This window comes from Triplophysa dalaica, chromosome 21, assembly GCF_015846415.1.
Source record: "Triplophysa dalaica isolate WHDGS20190420 chromosome 21, ASM1584641v1, whole genome shotgun sequence".
NCBI classification, from domain to species: Eukaryota; Metazoa; Chordata; class Actinopteri; order Cypriniformes; family Nemacheilidae; genus Triplophysa; species Triplophysa dalaica.
Genome location: NC_079562.1, coordinates 11,608,138 through 11,633,522, shown reverse-complemented (window position 1 = coordinate 11,633,522; position 25,385 = coordinate 11,608,138). Strand labels below are relative to the sequence as shown.

Here is a 25,385-nt window from a genome sequence, read left to right as displayed (position 1 = left end):
TGTTACCAGGAAATACTTTGTACATCACTCATCCAATGCAATAAAATGAGCCACGCATTACAAGTAACATTAAAAGTAGTAAGAATTATGGAAAACACAGACAATTATGATTAAGGGATTTGTAAAACCTGAAGATTTACGCACAACAGTGAAGGAGAAATGTAAAAGGGATACTTCACTCTTATTGGAAGACGAAGTAGTACAGATCTCATCCCCATTGACTCCCATAGTATTTATTTTCCATACTATGCCAATGAACGGGGGATGAGATCTTGTTGGTAAATGACATTCTTCCAAATATCTTCATATCTGTTCAGCAGATCAAAGACATTTATACAGGTTTGGATCTGAGGGTGAGTAAATTATGACAGAATTTACATTTTTGGGTGAACCATCCCCTTAAGGTTCTCCATTATTTTTAGGTAACCAAAGTAAGGATTAGTAATTTCTAAGAAATAAAAATGGTACTGACATCGGTTACTCCTTTTTTTGAAAGGTTGCTTCCTATGACACATCCTAGTACGCACATGAAACTATTTAAAACACTCTGTATTGAAGGATAACATGAATCATCAGTTTATAGAGCCGGCTGGAGTACCTGAGTGATGTCATTACTGCAAAACAAGGAACACATACTGATTCAACTGTATGCCTCAAATGCTCTTTAAGATAAGAAATATCTGGCACACAACTATTATTCCGCTTATACCACGGTCGCATTGAGACCGAAGTCAAGTGTATAAAATTGTGTAGTATTCAAAAACCCTGTCATATAAGAAAAGCATAAGGAAAATGTGATAAAGAGTTCTCTGTGCCTGCTGCAGTTCTCAAGGTGGCATAAAAAGCTGCTGTGATTTAAAGCCCTTTTTACTTCTTTGACAGATGTATTTTTGAGGCCATCATTAAACAAATGTAAAAAGTTTTTATTTATCTTTATATATTTTTTTATCTTTGCAGGTCAGAGAAGGCAGGAGAGATAGCGACAATTCCTCTGACCAAGGTAAATATCATCATGCTGCACTCATGATGTCAATGTACAGACCCAGTAATCCTTTAAGAGCCTTTGAGCTGGAGGATGAAAATGTCTGCAGTGCTCTGCATGTATGACAGGACAAGAGCGAGTAAATATTAAGATGCTGCTGCTGAATTTAGCCTATTGAGTGATGTAATGTACTGTTAAGTGCTTTTTGACTTTGAACGTTGAGTGTTTTGCAAAGAATTCAGAAGCTGATATATGACTCGAGACGCTGTAATCAGAGGCTGTGATCTCCATACGCCTGTGAAGAGTCTATATCTAAATCACAGGTCATTACTGCCGTCTCAACGCTGTTGACTGCGTGATTTGTTAAAGCTGCATTTATTTCTCAGGGGTTTTTAAGGAAATAATACACATGACCCGAGAATATTTCCAAAGTCATCGCTGAACTATCATCATTTTGATGACTGATAAAAAATATATTTTTTGAATTAATCGAGTTCTCGAGTTCATGTGGTGTTCTTTGGGTGTCATTACTTAAAAAGCTTCAAGACATTTTGAGCCTTTTAAACATGACAACAAACCTAAAGCCATTATAAATATATAAAACAACATTTATGATTAAAACCGACACGCACCCTTAAAAACATGAGTTTAAAGACAGGATGCTTTTAAAGAAAGTGGGCGACTAAAAAGCCAAGACCTTGCTTCAGGAGAGTGAACTCTCGAGTGAACTCTATTTGGCAATAGTGTAGCAACTGAAGTGTGAAAATCACTCCGCTGTGTCTCATGCCTATGGCCGCTACTCTGGAAAAGAGCTTAGAGGCAGGAGACGATGTGAATCACAATAATGAATAATGCATGACTAAATACTTTCAAGCACGCTCTTGTATCTTGGTGCTCCTCTCGGTTTGCTTGAGTCTTACCAACCTTGTAATGAGGCTAAATATTTCCATTCCAATCCGTTAGCACACAAAGACCCCAGCCTCGACTTGAGACGTTTACTCAAAGCACTTCCCTTCTGGGGATTGTGGGTAATTTGCATCGGCGTAGAAAACGCAGATCCCAGCCAATTGGGGTCCTCCGTGACTTTGCCACTGTGCAATCGCTCACCTGTGTGGCGTGTTGTCGTTTTCCAACTTCCTTCGTGACGCTTAAGTGTTGCATTCTAATTAGACTGGCTGCTGTACAACTCAGTCTTGACCTCACAATCATTCATTGTAAAAGTCAAATGAACGAAACGGAATCAATTTATCGTCAGCTGGATTCCCATTACCCCACATTCACATTTACAAGCGACTTTGTCACTGAAAGTCACCAGGGGTTGGCAGTTAGATCGCAATGGGCGTTCCCACTATTGGTGACACTCACTGCAGGCGCTGAGAGGAGAAGAATTACGTATACAGTAAATGTCTTTGCAAATAAAGTCCCAAATTTTCGTATGCATTTTTTATATTTGGCTCTTTTTTGTTGTGTCTCTTTTTTTTACAGTGTGTTAATGTGATTGACACAAGTGAGGTCGTATTTATTTTTTTACGTGCGGGAATGTCAGACGCAAATTTCGGACTCAATGTGCAATGGGCTTTGAAGTACATGATCTAGTATCTAACACACTCTGAGGAAGGCTAGAAGCCAACTGCATAAGTTTTTTTGTGTTTTTGTGATTAGCCATAATGTGAATAAAAGCCTTCTACAATTATTTTATCGGAAGAAGTGCCTTGGATTCTCTTTTTGTAGTATTTGGTCAAGTTTGAGACCTGACAAAAGAGCACCTTCTAGGATTACTTCAAGCAAGTAGCGCTCCATAATTTTTCTGCTTTGAATCAGGAGAAGAATCAGGTTAGCTCCCATAATCACTCCTATTGGCGATCGCTACCAAAAGTCACTCCTCATTTGCATTAAGTTAAACATTTCACAACTTTGTCGCATAGCTAGACACGCCCCAACCGGTCGCCAATTGTGGCTACTGCTCGAGTTGCCAGAAGTCGCCATCTCTCCATTGAGATGAATAGGATCGTGTCGCTTGTAATGTGAACGGGGCATTAGCCCTTTCTATGGAGCGATGTGCCAAATCAGGAGGTTCATCACCCTATAGTAAACATTTCTCTTTTAAGCTGTCATGTTAGTGTTGACTGAACACACGGCCGTTCACTGATGTCCTTGCTATTCCATTGGCATTTGCAACACAGAACTTTCATGCTCCATCTAACAGAGATGTGCTGGATTACAAAGAGCCTCAGTGAGGAAACTCCCAGCTTTACATTTTATGAAAATGTACAAGATCTAGTGGGCGGCTATTAATGTGGCTGTTTATTGGTCTTAACAAAGAGTCTAAGTGTTTTTATTATGCAGACACCTAACCATAAATTGTGAGTGATATATTCGGGTTACTAATATATGCACCTACATCTAGAAATGATGATTAACATATAATTTGGAATGGTCTCTTTGTTCGTCCGTGGTTGTATATTACCGTATATAATGTACCGTGTTTGTCCTTTCATTGTTGTTTTACGTGGTCTAATATTAAAGAAAAAAAACTGTCATTGATTTTTCAAGTAACATCACACAGCATGAAGAGTCAGGTGTACTGTATCTAAACTTTTAAACTGGTTTATTTAAATAAATGTGGGTAATATTATGTGTTAGAAATGAATCATCTATTATGTGACATAACTTGTTTAGGGCTGTACTAAATTAAATACACACCTTAATTAAAAAAATCCTTATTTCTCTAACATTTTGCATGTGAAATTTTGACCAGAACTGTATATTCATTTTTTTAAAGCAGATGTGGGTCATGCTTACAGGTTATAGGGAACTGCAAAACTATTGTTGGGGTAGCTATAGGGTGTGGGCTAGTTGCACGAACCCACCATATTAGATTCCTGATCGGCTTGTTTCCGGTCATATAACAAGGTACTCAGAAACGTACAGAGAATTTTCTGTCATTATCAGCTCCTATTTGCCAGCCTAAAATCCTTATTTTCACGTACAGTGTTTTACGACCGGAAATAAGCCTGCCTACACTCTCTGATCGAAAATCTAATATGGCGGGTTCGTGCAACAACACGCCCACTCTGTCTGATTCTTTGGTTAGATGGTTGTTCCTGGTGCAAGAAAGAAGATCCCAAGTCTCTATGATATTCTGGTTTGATCTGGCATTGCTTGCCCCTCCTTCAGTGTTTGGGATTTTTGTCCACATGTATTAACCAATGTTATAAATTTCCTTCTAAAGAAAGCAAAGAACAACCAGAAATGTAAACACAGTTTACATGTCAACCAGCCAGAAGAGAGACAGGTAAAGAGAGGTAAAGAGATTTTAAAGAAGGAGTGATTGACACACCCAGTGTGAGGTACTTCCCCTGTGACATTCATGTGCTATGTTGAGTCTAGAATTAGAATGCCTTACATCCCTATCATGCAGTGTATTTAATATACACCATAGAGTGTTTGAGTGTGTGAGGTGCTACAGAACAAGCCCTGCCTTGGGAAATCTATTAGTATACTCGCTAGTTACTGACGTGATTGACAGTTATTTCTCTCTGTACCCTAGCGGGAATAAAAGAGACGTCTACTTACCTGCACACAACCTTCAGCACCCTCTGCACTGTTACTGAATGCATATGATGGTAGTGTTACCTTTACATAAATCGTACATATGTTGACACAGTAGAGGTTGTGGCTATGTTACTGCGTACGAATATTGGAGTGTCTATTTACAAAGAGAAAAAATAGCCGAGACTGTTTGCACTAGCTCCGCCCACCAATATGTGATTGGAATAGAGAAACTGTAAGAACGACGCCATTTTCAAACAGCGATTACAGTGGCGTAAGGTGGAAGTCTCTATAGCTTTGGCACTATAGACTGGGGTTCTAATCCACCCCTCGCTGAAAACGCTCTTTTACTTTTTCTTTTACATTACAGATCGTAAAGTCATTTATTAAAATTCAATTTAATTCATAAGTTGAGGTTTAGGGTAAGTTTAGGGGTAAGTGTAATGCTTTAACATCTCAATAAGTTGCCATCATTTTAATATATTTTTTTAAATAATGATTTACACTGTTATTATTGCATAATGTTTAATGCACAACAATACTGAGGTGCGAATTGTAACAATATCTGCCACTAAGTACCAATAGTATCTAACTACTATTTCTACTTAATCAATAGAAAATACGGCTATTTTTACTTAGTGTAAATAGCATATATTGGTATTTACACTTGTGCAACTTGCACAATAAATTATGAAGAATCTTAAAGAAATATTTTCTTTTGATAACAGTCTGAAAATCTATTTCATTTCAGCTTTTTATATTCGTAACTGGGTTTTGCAAATGTCTAACCAATAAAAAGTATTTAAAAGTGCTTGTCAGATTTGACAACACAGTATTTAATCATTTAAAAAGTCCAGTGTTTTCTTCTTTGGACATTCGTAGGACAGCGACGATGTAGAATATCAGGAGAATGCATTTAAAGTTTTTTCAGTTGAGAACATTATCATTTTCACCGTTTTTAAAGGCTAAACCGCTGAGAAAAAAACAACTCTCTAATGGCAGCACATTCATTGAGGAGGTGGTGGTGTGGGTGGTTACCTGAAATGCACCAACGATATTCAGATGATATTTCTCACTTTAAATGGTGTTGTGTGCTCCTGAATGATGAAGTGAGTCAGAACAGAGTGTGGCACATTTCATCTGCGATCAGAATAACATTTAAGAGAAGATCTGCCGGTACAAAACCACACGCAATTATCTCACACAGCAGATTTAATGAACATGCTGTTCTACCAGGTTTTAGCTAATTTAGCTAATGTGTCAGTCTTTTGTATAGTAATATATAGGAATATTACTTTAACCTACAGGGAAGTCTTGATGCGTTATGTTTTTACTCCTAGTTCTCTTAAGAGGAAAAATAAATGACATTTGTCTATATGGATCTGTGCCACAACTGAAGAACTATTAGGACAATTTTGAATCAATTACTTCTCTAAGCGCTCTGTCAAATGAAAATCCCGATCCCTTCAGAAGTCGACTGGTTTGAACATTTTAGCTTTCTTATTTAGCTAAAAAAAAACTTTAGTTCTTTAACCAGACTATGCATCAATAATGATCACGTTGAGATGGCTTTGTTGTTTTAAGTCTGAGAAACCAGCGCTGAAAAACATATCTTAAATTCCTAATACCAAAAGCTTTAATTGATTCCTGCATTTGTGTAGCAAAAAGTCCACAATCGCAAATCTAATAGGACAGTAAAATCAAAATATTTTTACTCTGAAAGCGTTCAGTAGGAGTCGTGCGGCGTTTAAAGAGATTAAGTAACGTTCATTTTGTAGCAACATACTATAACATTTATACATTTTTAATTGATCTTTCCCGTCCAGATTCTAAAATGAATAAGATATTATTTCACCAGCCGATAGTTATTTTTCCTCATCTGTTCTGTTCGGCACTATTATTCAGCCAGTGGAGACTAAAGGAAAGCATGTGTCTGCCAATCAAGATGTATTAAGAATTCTCTCTGTATTACTGTGGGTCAATATTTGTCAGAACCGTTTGAGCACAGCTTAAAACAGCTGAGATCCATTCATTATTCAGCTGGAGCATCCAAAGTCCAGGGGACCACTGTGGGGAGATGTCAGGTAAAATGAATAGATGGGAGAGACCTGACCTGCTTGCTTTATAATTGGGTTTAAGGTGACAGGGGGAAGAAAAATGAATAGATATCGCTAGAGATGAAATAATAGAGGACATCAGCGAGAGGGGCCAGATATCGATACTTTTACACCTTTGGACTCAGAGACTCAGATTCTGAGTCTGATAAAGCAAAGAGCTCGGTCAACACCAAACAGCAAAGAAGATGTGAACGTTTTTGTGGGATGGATATTATGAAGTGAATCGATGGTGATATTGAACGAATCAGAAAAGAGTTTCTTTCCATGGAAAAAGTGGTTTACAATTTAAAGGGTAATTTAACTGGTAAAAAATATATGAGATATGGCATGTGGCAATTCGCACTGAAATATGGTAAAAAAAGGTTAATTTACTTTCACAATTATCTTTCCATTATTTAGGATCTTTCCTGTTAGTGTTGAGTTTGGGAGACTGCTTCTTCGAGGGTTTTATACTTCATAAACATCTTACATTTAACTTGAATTATGCATTTAACATAAATGCATAATTCACATCGGTCTATTTACATCGGTTTGGGATCATTGCAAATTTCAACTTTATAATATTGCAAGTAACCAGCCTCAGTAACCGTATTAGTCGTGATGACTTATATTGTGTTTTTGCACATTATTATGTCGTAAACAACCCAATGTCACTTACTGTGATAACCATGATTACTAATATCATGTAAAGAATAGCCATATTATAATCTCAGAAATAGCTCAGAGAAAGTGAACATTATATTGAGAATGATTACTGATGCTGTGTTAATACTGTGCATATTTTAATGCCTCAAATAAACAATTTCGCAGCTTCTGGTTGACAATCAACATAGTATTACACAAAGAAACAAATAACAAATGGATCAATAACATAATTTGATATACACAGTGTTTACTAGTGCTTTAAATGGAAATGTCTGATTACAAATGTGTAGCTTCAGTTTTGGAAAGTTTAGCGTGTTTTGAAGTTTCTCGCACTAGAACTATAATAACTCATATGTGTTTTTTTAAAGTGGCATGATTTCCGCGAAATCAGACAAATGACAAAAATGTAAGGTTACAATTATTTAGTTTGTTCCCTTATATCACTTGTCATTGCCCATTGACCCTGCACTTCCTTTGTTCCTGTTGCTATTTCCGACAAAATTTCGGTATCAGCCATGCTCTCCCGGTGTAAATTTGTGATTTCCTTGTGGAAATAGTGGAGAATTTCTTGCAAAATGACACGCTACTTTCAGACAGAAAGGTCTGCATTATGCATTCGAGGGATACTTTCAGGATTTGAGGTAACTGTTACAATAATTATACCTATTGTATATTTGTGTCCACACCATCAGACGAGAACATTATGTTAATTCTGCACTTGCACGATGCAGTATGCTACTGCTGTCACACAAATGGAAATATAGCTACAACCTAAATATGGTCTTAAGTGTTTGTATTTACTCCGAAGTTTGTAGTAATGACAATTTTAGAAAGAGACAAACCTGTATTGGTATGGTTGTGAACTCCGCTATTCTCCTTCATTTACTGCTCCAGGTGGACTTGTGTTCACGACTTGCTGTGCGTGTGTTCACTGTTCTCTGGATGGGTTAAATGCAGCGGTCACATTTCGGGTATGGGTCACCATATCTGACCAATAGGTCACTTTAATTTCATTCATTCATTTATAAGTTATAACTTAGTTATAGTTTATTCTTATAGTGTGAAGGTCCATTAAAGCTTGGTATTTATCTCTCTCTTTACTATATTTAAAAAGCAATTTTTTCATATTAATCACCAAAGCTCTGCAACGCCCAGGGTCAATTATTTAATGTAGCTGCGTGAAATGCGACCAATGAGGGAGGAGCTACCCACTTTGCCACCACATATAAAATAATATTGATTTATTATGTAGGTTTTAACACTTGTCACTTTAAAACATCTCGCCTGGAGGTAGACAAAATTCTTATTTCTGAATCAGCTTCTGAATCACTCACAGTAATGTTCTTGAATTTCCGTCACTGAGACTTCACACCATACCAACAGTAAATGACACCAATGATTTCTTCAAGTTCTTAGTCATCTTTATCTCACATTTATTCTTCTCAACTGGTAACACATCCTTGATGTTAAGACTGCTGATAAAGCACAAAGAAGACAACTTTGAAGAACTCTCCTAAAAGTGAACTTTAGTTCCTTATTCAAATATGAATCTGTAAAGCAGAAGTCTTTTAAGGCACGCTGTGACTCAGCTTTTTGTCTTTATCGTAAGGAATGCATTAGATTGCTCTCATGAGATGTTACGAGAAACGTCGAGACAGAGGGTCGGAAGGCCCGTAATCCTGCTCTTGAGGTTCTGGATGAAATGTGATGAGCTCATTTGCATGCCGGTTATCAGACAGGCTGTGGAAGGCTAATAACAGGTAATGTGGGTGAGTCAGTGTTGGGCAGCTCTGAGATTGATGTAATTTGTAGAGCTCGTCTGTCTTGAGCTACACAATATAGGGGAGGATTATGCAGATAGGAGTGCTGAGCCAATGAATCCTCACAGCTGAAGCAATGGGAAGGTGGGAAGAGATGGAGGCGCACTTATAGCATAACAAGTAAACTGATGGAGAACAAATAGAGAGCACAACAAAATGGCATTAGAATAGAGAGGGAGCTGGAACTCGGAAAATGCAAAACAATGGACACGTTTCTAAAAGATGTTGATCGAGCCGGTAAAGCTGACAAGCCTAAATTTCCCCACAGAATATGATGTAATATCTTCTGCAAATACACAAGCAGAGGTTTGAGTTTAGAAACTGTTATCTGTCATGAAATTGTCAAATAAAGTCCTCAATAGAACACAAGATCAATTTTTGCTTCACTAAATACTCAGGAAACCACATAAGAATGAAACAACCAACACATAACCAAGACTATTGTCAGGTGAAATAAAACCCTGCTTGGTGATAAATGCCGCTCCGTGACATCATGCGCTGTATTGTAAACTCATTATGTAATCACGTCATGTTTGTGCTGAACGTAAGCAAATGGTCATTTGAAACACTGTTTTGTACGAAAATAAGGTTTGTTTGTTGATGGAAAGAAGGTTGTATAAACACACAAACTAAAGACCAAACTCAAAAAGGCACAGCTGAACATAATTGGTTGCCGTGGGAACAAACAAAGGGCTTATATACCGTTTCATCAGACATGCGCCCAAGACTGCAGTTAACTTCCTGTCTGTGTGACTGGTGTCTAATAATATAACTATTTTTATTTTATTTATGTTAATATTAATTTGTATTATTATTTTACTGCATAATAATCATATTAAATAAACGATTTGTTGAATTTTGTTGTATGTAAATTTTTATCAAACAAACAATTTGTTGTAGTTTGTAGTTTGGTTGCATTTAAAGAAACTGTATTGGACATTGACATCTAGCGGTTGAAATTGGTATTGCAGTCTACATTCTAAATATTGTATAGGCAAGTTTAGCCAAGTTACAGTTGTTCTCGGGTTCTTTAGCTTATAATTAGAAATAATCTACAGGCACTCGTCTGTTTGTGAATGTGTATTGGAAGTAAAGTGCGATCCACGAACGTACACATGCGCGGTAAAGTTTGTTAATTTTGTCACTTGAAACCGTCTATAAAGCTGATGGATATGACATTTAATATATTTTGATCATTAATACATTTAAATGTAAACATTTTGAAGATTGTTTTTCTACAGTTTGAAAGGTAGATCTGAAAATGTAGATCTTTACTATACATGAAACATAAAATTCATATTTGTTATTCATGTAACAATAATTATTAATGTGGAATTTTTATATAGTGAATATATGAGTATTATAAATTGTTACATTAATATTAGTAATTTTAACTGTTTTAATTCCATATGCAAAAAAAATCAAATTTATTTGATATGGATTGAATAAAAATGAATGGACAGTGAAACTGTCATTTTAGTCTCATCCAAATAAACATCCAACAAGAAACAACTTTCTATAAATCCACTTTTACACAGCCAAAAGATATATAATGTCAAGATTACAACATATTGAGGCGTCTTGATAGGCTTCGTTAAATAAGAACATTTTAGCAATCTTTCCAAACAAAGATTACTGGTGTGCAGCTTCAGACCAAACCAAAAATATATCAGGCAAACTTATTTTAAGATATTTCAAAGCAATATGTATTCCGTTAATCTTTTAGTCTGTGACTAGTCTAAAGCCATGTCCGGGAAACTGCCCCATAATGTTTAGTTCATTACCCTTAAAATAAACCTCTGAAGTAAGTGAAGTTAAAGGAAATCTACTTAATGCTGAAAGTAAATAAAATAGTGTAAGTAGAAGACAAGCTAAACAGATGGAAAACATGATGCTATAATGCAGTGATGAAACTGTTTACAGTACTGCATCACTGTTTCTCAGTTTAATAGCTGGATTATACAGGAGCAGCTAACAAAATGAAATAGTCTTAAAATCCCAGGGGTGTGCAGTTTCTCCTGTGCCACCGATTCTGTATAATTCCGGCCTTTTTGCTTGCGTTGGCACATAAACCAGCCTGCAACAGGGTCACAGAGTGTGCATTCTACAGGGAAATATACATTTGAATGCTTTGCATTGACCACTTTATATTCCCAGACATGAAATAGAACTACTTAATTCAGAAGCATCCATTGATACAGATGATTTTGCCGAACAACATCAAACAGCATTAGCAGTAGCCCAGACTCTTAATGTAAACATGATAAGTTGGTTGTCAGGAAATATGGTCCCTCTCATTGATCACGCTACAAGTACGCAGATTTCGCAGGGTCTTGACATTCCAGGCACTGCATCAATTATTCAGAGTCCGCTTCAGGCATTTGGGAGACGCAGGGCTGTTTAGCATCAGGTTGTTAGTCCGCCATCTGAGGTTCTCCGTTGGGCGACTTTCTCCTGGGCGATGATTGAAACGCTCTCGCACCTGCCGGAGAACCCCCGAAAGGCTGCCTTGTCTTCTGCCGGTTGTTTTATTTATCCTGTGTTGAATACATGTCTGTTTCCATGGAAACACTTGCAATGCCATCATAATATATATATATATATTTATTGTTGTTATTCCTTTACCAACAATATCTTAAAAATATCTTTGATGTGTTCCGTGGAAGAATAAGAGCAAATACCGGTTTGAAGGAGAGTAAATGATGACCAAATTGTCATTTTTGCATGAACTATCCCTTTAAAAAGAGGAAACATGCTTCCCATATCTTTTTACTACTAAGGTCGTGGGTTTTTAGTGCAAATGTGTCCGTCACTTTGTAGGACAAATGAGATGGTTTGTGTGACCATTTATCCTTGAAAATCACAAAACTATGCCGGGTAAAAGGTCCATTTTATGAAATTTTGCGGTATCTAGTGCCCTTTCGAAGCACTGCGGTGACTGACACAGAACTAAGACGTCGTCATGTTTTCACTTCTTTGCCGAAGGAGATAATGTATTTACGAAGCGCATTCTGTAGAGCACTTTGTCCCTTTAGGGCTACTGTAGAAACAACATGGAGAATTTCATGTAATGGGGAACATAGAGAGAAATAACTCATTCTAATATAATAAAACATAACACCTCATTACGTAAGGTCTTTATACATCTCTGAACACATAGTAATGTATATTATATTGCATTTCTGTCAATAGATCCTCCAAAAACACCTTTAAGGAAAATCCTCCACTAAAGGTAGCCACTTTTGCAACTTTGCAATTCTTCATAAAGAAAAAATGATCACATAATCCATAAATAATTGAACAGCCTTGCACCTTCTTAGTGTGAGATAGCCTCGGCTGAAAACGGCCGAGGAACGTGCTCAACTCTTAGCTAAACGTTCACGTCGAAAGTGTAAATTTGTCCAATCAGTGTCCACGGCCGTGTTTGAACAAAGGATCAATGCAAAAGATCTTTTGTCTTGGAGATGATTAGCATAATGATGAGCTGGCGCTGACCTCAGAAATGCCATCAATCCAAACTCCTCTATCTGTTCAAAGCACGCCATGAGCCGACCTTGAGTTTGCTCCCGAACGGGAACCTTTAAGATTCCCATTTTAATGTGTTTAAACAGAAGTGATAAGAACGGCTGACATATAAAATGACACTTTAATGGAAATTTCAAACAATGTGATTAATGATAAAGGTTTCTGTCAACAGGAGGTGTTTCTTTAATCCAAAGGTTATCTCGTGCTTATTAAGAAAGTAGGTTTGATTTGTGTGTCTGCTGGGGAAATTTTTGTCTACCGAAGCCGGATGGGGAGGGATTTCCTTTTTGTCGTGCACAGAAATATGTTTAACTGATGTAACACTGACACACATTAGGTGTTATCTTTATTACGATCATTTGCATTTGTCTTTGAGCTTTTGCTGTCTTAAGATTTTAGATATAGAAGGTATGAACATGATCACTACGGGTTTTTTAACCTTAGGGGTGTTACACGTGTTTTTTCCACCTACAGTCCACTCAATTCAGACCCCTCAAGTTCACAGCACATAAACAAGATGCACAAATTTAGCGTCAAGGCACATGAGGATGTTTAAGGGAAGATTTAAGCTACAGGATAAAACCGTGAGCTCATTCATCAAAGGACACGCAAATGAAAAAGAAATGAAATACGTCAGCTCATCCGTGTTCTGTGAAGCTTGACAGTTTAGGTGCGATGAAAGAAGCTTGGAAGGCCTGTGGTTCACAAACTCACAAAGTAACATTGCGAGCAACGCTTACAGAGAGAACTCTGAGAATTTTGGAGAAGAAGCTCTGTGGCGACAGCCTTGTTGTGGATCTAAATGCTTGTTTCTATTTATACGTACACGAGCACTTTTCATTTGCTTGTCTGAGGCGGTGTGTATCAGACTGACAATTTCATATGTGCCGCATCCAGGATCTAAATAAAGTCTCTTCTCTCGAGGGCGAGATGATGAGAAACTTTAGGATGCTAATTTGCATGGAGACATCTCAAATTTATGAGTGATTCCTTTCACCGCAGTTCAAAAACTTCCCTGAAGTAGATAAGCGCACAAATTGTCTGCATCTCAATGGCGTTCCGATGTGGATCATGTTTTATTTACGTATGTTTTGGAAAGGTTTTTGGCACGCTAGGTTATGACAGTCACATTGAATTATAACAGAGGATACAGAGATAACAGCCCTCACAAATCATCCATCATTGGCTCGGTTTTCAGGTGCTTGTGTATAAATCTTATAAAGCTGATATCACAGGTTTGTCTTTAGACTTCTGTGTGAATTTAAAGGAGCAGTGCACGGACAATTGTAAGATTTGTCATTTTTATCCACCTCAATGTCACTGACTTGAGAACAATTGGAGATTTAGCCAATTTTTCTAAATGCTCCCCTATTTTCCGAAAATGAAACTATGTTGTGACTTTCCAAGGATTCAGAGGCATACAAAATACAAATATTCGACCAATTATTTGCTAAAAATGTTGACAATAGCTCTCAATCACTTTTGGACATTCATACCATATTTCATCCACAAATAAAATAAAATAATTATAAGTTTGGACTGACATTAAGTATGAAATATTCCTTTAAATAGGTCTGTCCACCTCACAGCAAGGGTCTCTAATAAAATGTCAGTCAGACATCATTCCTCGCTTTAGGTTTTTCCTCCTTATTAACGTCCAACTCTTTAATTTCTCTGTAGATGTGCTTTAATTCCGGTGTGTAAGAGAATTTGGTGGCAGGAGAACAGAGAGAAAGAATTAAACAATATTGCGCAGTCCTTTGCCGGAGGGGCTAGTGGTGAGACACTGCCACCAGCGAGAATTTGTGATCTAATTTAGAGGCAGTGAGGCGTACAGTCTCCTCTCCATGGACTTTTGGCTCCACACACACCATTGCTCGCTGTGTTAGACTGACCGGCCCTTCAAAAGCTTCCAGAGTATTTGGCGTGGACCTTTCCTGAGGAATAGGCCTTGAGAAAGACTGGAGGCTGGCATCTCTTGGCAGATGTACAATGATAGAGAAGGAATGTATGATTGTTTTACTATGTGATCTTTTTATTTGAGTCTGATATCAGCTGTGTTAGTGGATGTAGATTTATATTCTGTCCCAACATAGCAAAAATTTACATTGTGTTTTAAAGAAATAATTCACCGCTATGAACTTAATAATTGTTTACATTAGTTGTTATGCTTTTTTGTATATTGCTGCTGTACTTCTGAAACCTCATATCGACATCTTTTGTGATTAATTTTTTTAGTCATAAATTATTATTATTAGTCATCCTTTATGTTTGCAAAAATCTCACCAATAAAACTTATTAATAAGTGCTTGTCAACATAAGATAGATTTGTCCTGATGGTTTTTCTACATTTTTGCCGTCACACCATAGGACAAATTTGCATATTAGTTGCATATATTTGTTGCATAGTTGACTGAAATGTTTTTCATGATCTTAACATTATTTTAACCTGTGTAGACTTGAAATGTTATTACATTGGTAGGTAAAATACAACTGTGACAACTGATTAATTTATTTAATTAGAAAACAATTGCTTGTAATAAAAATAATTGTATTATTTCAAAAATGTATAACAATTTTTGTTAATTTAAAATAAAATAAATTATAATAGAAAATAGATGGGATGCTCTTTGAAAAGCATTTCTTCTTAAAGTGATAGTTTACCCCAAAATCATTTACTATACCATCATGTCATTCCAAACCTGTATGACTTTCTTTCTTCTGCAGAACACAAAAGATGATATTTTGTAGAAAGTTTGTAACCAAACAGTCCCGGCACCCATTCACTTCTATTGTATGAACACAAAACCAATGTTAGTTAATGGGTATTTCTTTTTTTCCTTTAAATTCTTCAAAATATCTTCTTATGTGTTGATACAGCTTTGATATGATAAAAGGGTGAATAAATGATGACAGAATTTTCATTTTTGGGTGAACTATCACTTTAACATTTCTTAAAAAACCTCTCAGGTAAAGTGCTTTTTGAAAGCATTCTAGACAAACAGTGACCACAATAAAGTACACGAGCCAAAACTTTTTTACAGTATATATACCGATGAATTTGTTTCACTTTATTTGAACCAAAAAATTCAAGTTTGATCATTTGCCTCATGTTTGTGAAACTTCAAAATGCAAACATGAGTTTAGTTTGTGTTTAATTTCAAAAGCAAACAAGAGTTTACTTTGTGGTATCACAATAAGGCATTTCAGAGCAAATGTTACACTAACATACTGAATATGATCGAAAGGCTAAAAAGTACAGAAATACAATTTACAGTTATATTTTAGCTATACAGTATCACCCACCCCTAACCATCACAAATCTGTGATCTTTTTTGTAGTCAGTTTCCCTGTAAAGATTTCTTATCACAATAGAGTGAGCAAGAAGAGCAAATGTGTGATATCAGAACAAACACACCAAAATATTTCTATTTTAGCACGCCGGGTCGAGGGAAAGAAAGAGCCCAGGGATGATGTGCCAAACTGAGATTCCACAGACAGGGCTGAAAGATGGAAATGTCAGATATGAGTCAGAACCGCCAACCACAAAAAGATCAGGAGCGCTCACACAGGCACGAACACACAGACTTCACTTGCCGAAGAACAAATTTTCTAGCCCACACAGAGACTCTTTTGAGTTTAATCCTGATTTATTGATGGAGAAGAGGAACTTTTCCAATCAAAGTATATTTTGCAGTTACATTTTAAGCGCTTTTGAGCTCAAAGTTCAGCTCGTGCTCTGGCTAAAAGCACTGTTTTTCATTTGTAAGCCCACAAAGGGCATAATGATCTGTTTAAGGCAGTGTTGACCTTTAAAACTTCTAGAAACCTCAACAACACATGTGACCTCGAGCACACAATCAGCTCCCTCTTCTGGAAAGGTGAGGATAGGTCAGGGGTCTGGAAATGTCAAAAAGATGCTCTGGTGCAACAGTATAATCTGGCCTTGTTTTTTGGGTTGTGAGTCGTGATGCTTTCACGTTTAGTTAACTTGTGTGTTTGTAAATTTCTAAATATGCTGAAAACACATTCAGTCTATAGGAATGCAAGAGTACAGTACAACCGAAACATTAATGGTGGTGTACACAACTGTGTCTGTGCTACTCAACATATTTATTCATGCGTATTAGTGCTCATTATTTACATGCGCCACATTCTAAATGCACATATATGGCTGCATAGAGTATTTAAAAAGCGCTTGGGGGTTAAACCTGGGTATGCGTATGTTGGCAGGCACGCTTTTACTTTACAAAATGGCATCACCAAATAGAGTGCCACAGGGATGATGTATTTTTGTTGGCTTACCCAAGAGTTAGCGTCGCACTGGATCCCTCAACCAAAAGCTTGTGGATTTTCTGTGAGTAGGTTTATGATGTTGTATGATGAAATTACCGCAACGTTCATTATTATAAAAAAGCACAGAAATACTACGTCTTCATGAAATGTCTGGAACATATTTTGCTTAAAAACTCTCAATGGCTGTTTAAACAAAACACTTCTAGCCTCGTCAAAAACTGCTCTGCTCACAGCAACCTGTTCTGGTGCATGTCTCTTTAAATGATAAGGAGTTACAGCACACCCCACTCCCCTTCCTTCTGGCTTGTCAACACAACACACGCATAGTACTGCCATGGCAATGGTTTAGCTAAATTATGTTTCCTGAATTCCTCTGCGGTTAGTTTCATCTTAAAAGTCTAAAATCATTCGTCCGGAGACAAACAAATCTGTCACAGCAAACAGTGCTCACGTTTTGCATGTATGCTTGCCTAAAACCGTGGATTTAAGCAGTTGTCGTTGACAAGTTATAACGTTGACTGTTACACACACAACGTGAAAGCATAACTAGTAAGCTGTGAATGATTTTTCAGCCTAAGAACGAATGATTAGAGATGTTTAAATGAAACTAACCTGCAGTGTTCGTCTCTGTTCATTAGCAAAATAAACAGTTTGCCGCCGCTGAACATATTAACGCACATAATGTATAAACGTTCACACAGTTAAACTCTAAGTGTCCATCTGCACTGATATACATTAAGTTAAATACTGGCTTTGAATGTTCTATTTAGCCGTCACTGTTCGCTATCATATGCTAACATTATCCTCCTATATATACGGTACATTTACGTAAATTCAGACTTTTGTTCAATATCACTCAAAACGTCAGTTTTGTCTCGTTCAGTCGGTCTTTATCACTCTTGAGGAACAACTTTGCAGCTAATCCTGCTTGTACTGTCCCAGGTTGAAAAAGCACTCCGGTTTGAAGTGATTCGCGCAAACAAGCAGGTTTTTACTTATGGTTTCTGAGGGATTTCCACAAAAAATAAAATAAATCTACTACTCTCTCCCCCTAGGTTTGGACTCTGTGCAGCCACTTCATTGCATGTTGTCTATGACCTTTAGCCATGGTGTCACGTACACCGCTGTCGCTTGTGAAAACAACAATGGCGGATCGCGGTGGGTGGAACTGTGTAGATTAAGGGGCGGTAACATTATAATGAAATCCGCTTTGGACATCACAACCGGAGCGAAATCTGAACGGCTCGATTTCTTACATGCTTGCAGGGAAAGGCACACCAAAACTAACTTTTTGGGTTTTTTTAGGGTTGCTAGATGCACCCGGGACCCGATTATAGCACTTAAACACAGAAAAAGTGGGATTTCATATAATGTCTCCCTTAAGCATGAAAAGCCAGCACGTTTAACAGTGTAAAGAAGTCATAATGCATGACATAGCATGATACCCCATCTTTAAATAAATAATTAGTTGAATGAGTCCTGTAGTCTGGAAGCATTTGACAAAAACGAATGGGACATTGACATCTAGTGGTTGAGCTTGGTATCACAGTCAAAATAATGGAGAGATAAATTTAGCTTACGGTTCTTCTCGGTTTCTTTTGCTTCTTACCTGAATTAATCTTCAGGCGTTCTATTGTTTTTAAATGTGTCCCGGAAGTTAAGGCCAGTCCAGTGTAGCTTTGAAACCATCTATCCTGGCCAGAAATGCAAATTACATAGTTTTGAGTCATTTTCATTGATCCATTTCAATCTGGAACAAAACGTGTACGTGTAACTTTTTCAACTGCAAAAAAAAGGTTAGTCAACTCTGAGGGAGCAACGTGAACGTACGCAGTTGGTCCTTAGGATTATTATGGAGATTAATTCAAAGGAATATGTATATACTAGAAATAGAAAATTAGATTTTTAAGGATTGTATAGAAGCAAATTTTAAAGTGCCCAAGTGTAAATGAAATGTACCCAATCGCAACTGATCAAGACAGGAAGTGATTTAATACACCTGTTGCATTTATTTTCATGGTTTCCTTCCGGCCACAGGGTGGCTAGACACATCATCCAGGGCCCCTTCTGATCCATGTACTCTAAAATTGTAGTTTATTTGTATTGCTTTTTCAAATTATATATTGTTTTAAAGCATTGGTGAATGAGTCGACCGTGGCGAAGAATAAACTCCATGAGATATTGAGCTAGTGCTAGGAAAACCTTGAAAGAAAGCCGACTCAGCTGGAGGAGACCTGCTGGAGCTAGCGAATAATTTATTTTTTAATTCCAGACTGTTCCTAAATGGCTGTTTTGATCTTCTCTTTTGGATCTCTCTATTTCACTTTATTTAATCAAACCTATGCGCCTCACGGTGAAGATTAACTGCTTGAAGCTCTGTGCAGCCATCCACTAAATTCAGTGTTCTAGTCCAGTTGTGCTCAGAAAAGAGAAATGATGTCCTCTAGTGGTGAACTGCTGGTATAACAGCATCTTAATACGAGTGTGCTGTCCTCAATGCAGCATTTCCTATCACAGCTTTAATTCATCACTGATGTGTTTGACCATCTTTCTATATTCCTCAGATCATTACACAGCGGTACAGCCGGTTCTCTTGGGTGGCTGAGCTGATCCAGATCTTCATCACCATCAGTATATCCGTCAGCTTCCTTGTGATGGGCACGGCCATGAAGCACACAAGTTTGTTTTATTTCATTTCATTATTTTAAGTCAACATGAAATGGCTTAACCCGTTATACTTAATAATTGGTGTATTTCCAAATGATTTTGCACTAAAATGCAAGAGCAGCCCAGACGGAATATTCTCCAAACACACAATCCTGAGCGTGTCCTACACCAGACCCGAGGCCTCAGTTTGAGGTCATTCATTTCCAGCCTTGACTCAAACTGCTTTTGGCTCTTTTATACTGACTTGCTGCATCTCTCACAGGGACTGAAGCCTGGATCTGGGCTCAGTCCAGCAAAGCTCTCAGCAGAAGGTGTCAGTGTGAATTATGTACAACCCATAGCTCACTAGGCTATGAATTCAAATAGCCTTTGTTACACATTAGAGCGGCCTGCATGTGACAAACTCCATCTGTTAATTCTGACTGATCGTGATCCTGCATCTGGCTTCTAGTCGCCAGTGTGAAACCATGTTGTGGTACAGGAAGAAAGTGTGAAGAGGAGTGTATGCGGTTTGAAAAGACTCATTATTTTTACCATGAGATGAAGGTCAGAGGGAGAAAAGTGTAAAGCTTTAAATCATACACATCATACCTTACGAATATTAACAATAATGTGTTTCTAAGATGAACTGCAAAATCTTGAATATCCAAGGATAACTACATATTGGATAATAAACATACTGCGATGGAGAACCATCTATTGACTGCAAGAACAGAGAACTGCAAAGAAGACATTTTTATCATAGAAATCATGTGACCTGAAACACACTGCACATGGACGTATTAGATGTATTTACATTTGTTATATTCACAAAATTCAACTTAATATATTTACTTAATGATCTATCATTTTCCGATGTTTTACTTTTGTTATAAAAATACACTTTAATTCCATAATGCTTTTACTAAATTCTCTTAGATTTAAGTTCATTATCAAAAAGTTTTAGGGATGGATGGGTAGATAGATAGATAGATAGATAGATAGATAGATAGATAGATAGATAGATAGATAGATAGATAGATAGATAGATAGATAGACAGATGATAGACAATCAGACGGACAGACGGATGATAGAAAGATGGATAATAGATAGAAAGACATGCGGGTGATAGATTCTGTAGACAGACGGACAGACAGAAGGGCCGGTGGGCCGGTTGATTGATGGACGTAGATGGACGGACAGAGGGAACATAGACAGACAGACAGATGGACGGGCAGAGGGAACATAGACAGACAGACAGATGGACGGGCAGGCAGACGGACTAACATACGATAGATGAATAGATGGATGGATGGACGATGGACAGAGGGAAGACAGACAGACAGATCCATTGGATGGATGGTTGTTATGTAATTGCAAATTTCATGACCAGATGTTGTCTTTGCTTTCAGTCGACGGTCTGGTCAGCACAAACTGGACGGAGAACGCAGAATGGATGGCAAGAATCAGCGCGAGGCTTTCGCCCCATAGCTCACAGTGGAGGGCATTAGCCCAGAGCATACAGCACTGCAGACGGTAAACTCTGCATTCAGCCCTGGCAGATCATTTCACACACCATTTCTTTAAGCTTTTACAGCCCGTCACTGCTTACACATCCAGCATATTCCTTTACTCTGCTAATAGAAAAGACTTGTGGTGCGTTAAAAACACAAGCTTTGATCAATCACTATAATTCCCAGATTTTCCGTGTTTCAGCAATCCCTCCGCTTTTCCCTTTTTCAGGTTTTTCTGTGGCTTCTCGTCCTTTTTGGCATTTGGCGTGATTTTTGTCGTTTCTGCTTGTGATCCGAAGGTCAGTGCTCATTTGAGAACGTTTGTTATGTCAGAGGATCCTTTTTTGCTTTAAACCCCTGAGCATCTCTCTTCAGCCTTTGGGTTCAAAATATGACGCATTGTATTATATTTTAAACACATTCAAACTCCTGGTTTTCTGTCAATAGGAGGTCGCTTTTTCATTCTCTTTTTTTCGTGCAGGGATTTGTTGTCATGCTTGATAAAGTGGTATCTTTCTCCTTAAACACTGAGGTGGGCCTGTTCATCTTTCTGATGCTGAGGACCTCCAGGTCGGAGCGCTTCAAGTGGGCAAATTAAAAAAATTCTGCATGAATGTTTACATGCACGTACAGTTTTATCTTTTCTGAGAACTCTACCTGTATAAACACTGTACATTTGGGTGCAGTAATCAAGTTGCATTTACATTTTAGTCATTTACATGAAAAAATATTTTTCTATATAATGAAAGTTCATAGTGACAGTCAGAAAACACTTTACATAATGTTCTAATTCAGATTCATTTTTAATCCCTGCATTGATGCGTAAACATGAAACTAGTCTGAGACATGTTGCTATGTTTATAAAAGCAGTGAGTACTGTATTCGGTTCAAACACAAAACCCTAATTCAGATTAACTTCCCCCTCCCTCATGTTTACAGACATATCACAGTGCCTTTGCCAGTGACCGAGAGACTTTTCAGTCTTTACTGGCTGCTTCCCATCTACTTCCTGTTCGCCGTGTTTTACGACGTCTTCCAGAGTCTTCTCGAGATCACAGAGAACATGTCTCACACGCTCCAAGCCAACTCTTCTCTCCTCTGAGAAGTCCTGACATTTGTGAGTGGATGTCAGGTGGAGCAGCGTATGCTGTGGAGATCCCTCAGGAACGGTCAGCTATTGCCACACACTGTGCCAGAGACCCAGGCCAAACACAGCTAACGTGTCCAGCGCTCCAGAGATTTGCACAATTATATTACACACTGATCACAGGATGAGCCCGAGGCGATCCTGCCCAAAAACCTCATTTATAATACCAAACTAGTTGTGCAACATGAGCGGAGGGCATTTTCTGTGCTTGTTTTGCTGACGGCACCTCACGCAAGAGATTTAAAGACTTTCAGGGGGCAGACTAGCCTCTCCTTCATGCATGTTTTATATATCCCCGTTATTTTAATTCAGTAAATTGCATGAACTCTCATTTTGATTGCATCTACAATAGACAGTGATTAAATGTGCAGTTGCATCATCAAAGCAGGCGAGAAGTGCTGTTCCTAGAAACAAGAAAACATAATATTCTGTTCTTGATGTTCAGTATATAATTTGTGCTTTGAACAAGCTAATTTAATCTTAAACAATAAATCAAAATGCAAGGCATGAGTTCATAAAACATCACACCAGAGCTTTTGTTGTGTATTATTTTTTTTTAATTGTATTTATTTAACTAATGTAACCAATGTACTAAGAAACTGCTAATATTCATTTACTGTGTATCTATGAGAGAAAAGATGTACCTAAAAATAAAAATCTGCATACCCAACCTCGTTCCAAATCATTAAAGCAAAATATTTCTTATAGCCTGCTACATTTCATGATGTCTGAAATGCTGTTAAACTGAAATTCATAGCACTGCTTAATTTATGCATATCAAACCTGGCTTAACAGTTCACTTAAATATGAAAATGTATTCCATCTTAGGTACGTCAATTTCTTTAAGATTTATATTTCATATGTGTAACACCCAACCGCATTCATTTTTGAGTTCCATCATTTTCAAACAAATGTCATAAGACAAATGAGGAGAATAAAACAACAATAGTAATATCAAAATATACTTTATTTTGGACTTCAGATCTGATTCAAATGACAACAGATCAACGCAATGCAAGGGGGAGTTTTGCAACCAAAAACGTTTGACTGGGGAAACAAAGATCAGGTGTGGGGACATCTGAAAACACATGGGGCTCAGTGAGCGAAACCGAAATCTAAGCTGTACACCCTCAAACCCACCTGCAATAGTTTGTTTGGGTTTTTGTATTTTTTTTTCTTTTTTGCTTATTTCTTATTTTTTGTAGCTACAAAGAAATATGAATTACAAAAGTCTTAAAAGAGTACAAAAAGACCAGGGGACACAGACGCAGTAAGAATAATGATAAAAAATGACACCGTGAGAAATAAAGGTAACTGCGGGCAGGCAGATGCTGAGATAGAGACAAGGTGGACCGAAATAGCCTTCTCTTTTCATACAGTAATAAATAGTGTTCAGATGGATTTTGAAGTCATTTTAAAAGTAGACGGTTTTATACAGACCTCAAAACACTCTGTATAAAACACAAGGTTAAATATCATGTGATGTCCTAAAAATAACTTCAGATTGAGACAACGCGGACAAGCCTCTATCACATGACAGTCACAAAGTAACACGGGCCTGTGACTAATCCAGATTTCTTAATGGTTGAGGCATTAGAGAGAAAGGGAGATAAAGTACATTAGTATGGACAGCAGACTGAGATTTGGAAAGATGTCGCTCCTGCGCTGGGATCCCCATACATGCAGTAACAATAAACCAATATTAGCATGTCTCATTACACGGCAGAATGATCACATGACCAGACGTTACATTACACGCTGTGCACAGAACCCAAATGAATAAGATGTCTAAAAACGGAATAGATCAGGAAAGCACTCCTGTCACTTAAAAAAATGGTTTCGGATATTTAAGTACTGACCAACAAAGACTTGCTTTAAGCTTCAGGTATTCCAATAAAAACATGCTCAAGCTTTATCTAAAATGTGTATTTTGACAGACAAAAAAAACAAACCAATCTGTGAATAAACAATCCACATGTATAAATCAACTATACTTCTTGATTTGCACACAAACAACCAATACAGCATAAAACTCGAACTGATGAAGTTATAAAAGGAGATAAAACATCAAAAAGAACCTGTTCATCAAATGGGATCTAGAAATACTGAAGACCTAAATGCAAGTCTTTCCTTTACCTTCATGTACATGCATGTCATTGTCCTGGGATGCATTAGTTAGGTGAAATATCTTCTCCAAAAACTGTTTAGCAACGAAACACTGAATTCTTACTGATTAGGAAACACGTAAGAGCTCATGACAGCACTGAAGAGTTGCATCTGCTTGAATTGTCTGTGCCTGTGGTCATTCTGATGAACTCAATCTTTCATTTGGGTGATAAAACAAGGTTTTCATTCAGATGACTGCAGTAAGAGAACTAACAACAGTGTCAAAAAAAAAAAGAACGATAAGCTGTATGTCCCCACACGGTTAAAATCACAAAACGTCGAGTAGCAAAAGACGCTAAATAACTGTACTCATGAAAGATGGAGAAAACCGTGAGACCTGAAATCATGCAGGTGTGAGCCAAACAAAGTGTGTGTGAAAGAAAGAGAAAGAAAGAAAGTAGGGGGTAGGTAAAGAAAAAGCTGATATGTCTGCACACTGAAACGGAACTACCAACAAATATTAAAATCCTTTCGTTTGTTTATTTTGATGAGATTTTGAAGAACAAATAGAAAATTTCTTCCAAATTTGGTACATATACCAGTCCTGTTGCCATTCTTCCTTTGTTATATTGTTTTTTTCAACCTGTGTCACTTAAAAAAGTCATTTGAATGTCTCTGGTTGGAATCACATCCGCTCGGCCTGTCGCGTTAGGGTGCTTGTTGTTGTTGTTTGTTTGTTTTTGTCTGTAGTGGCTGGCCATGGTTCATTGGGGACTGTAGCAGTTTGAGGGTCAGGGACAGTCATTTTGGCTATGTACACATTCATAGTCGGTCCATGGCTTCCAGCAAGCAGCGCTATTTCCGCAGATCTAATACACAAACCTGAAAAAAAAAAACTGAATAATTATATAGCGTCACATTTGTTTGGAGGTCTTGTGTTGAAATGCTGGGATATTGTCGGTAACATGTTATTTAATAAGTGTGAAATTGCTGCTGTCCTTCTGGAACCTTGTATCTCCATATTTCGTAATTTT

At 37.5% G+C, this 25,385-nt stretch overlaps 2 protein-coding genes across 6 annotated transcripts in view; one reads left to right on the top strand and one right to left on the bottom strand.

The window, feature by feature from the left end:
* si:ch211-51h4.2 (uncharacterized) overlaps positions 1-22,915 on the top strand; it is an 82,705-nt gene extending 59,790 nt beyond the window's left edge. For 2 of the 3 annotated variants that reach the window (XM_056734187.1, XM_056734189.1), the window contains exons 13-18: positions 958-1,000; positions 19,502-19,616; positions 20,997-21,120; positions 21,328-21,397; positions 21,580-21,683; positions 22,038-22,915. In XM_056734187.1, coding sequence (XP_056590165.1) covers positions 958-1,000; positions 19,502-19,616; positions 20,997-21,120; positions 21,328-21,397; positions 21,580-21,683; positions 22,038-22,200 — 619 coding nt within the window. In that variant the 3' untranslated portion in view covers positions 22,201-22,915. The remainder of the gene's footprint in view (positions 1-957; positions 1,001-19,501; positions 19,617-20,996; positions 21,121-21,327; positions 21,398-21,579; positions 21,684-22,037) is intronic. The other variant, XM_056734188.1, reaches the window with a different exon arrangement.
* Positions 22,916-23,194: 279 nt separating this feature from the next.
* The window catches only part of tbl1xr1a (TBL1X/Y related 1a), a 52,207-nt gene continuing 50,016 nt past the window's right edge, over positions 23,195-25,385 (bottom strand). For all 3 annotated transcript variants that reach the window (XM_056734312.1, XM_056734313.1, XM_056734314.1), the window contains one exon: positions 23,195-25,233. In XM_056734312.1, coding sequence (XP_056590290.1) covers positions 25,207-25,233 — 27 coding nt within the window. In that variant the 3' untranslated portion in view covers positions 23,195-25,206. The remainder of the gene's footprint in view (positions 25,234-25,385) is intronic.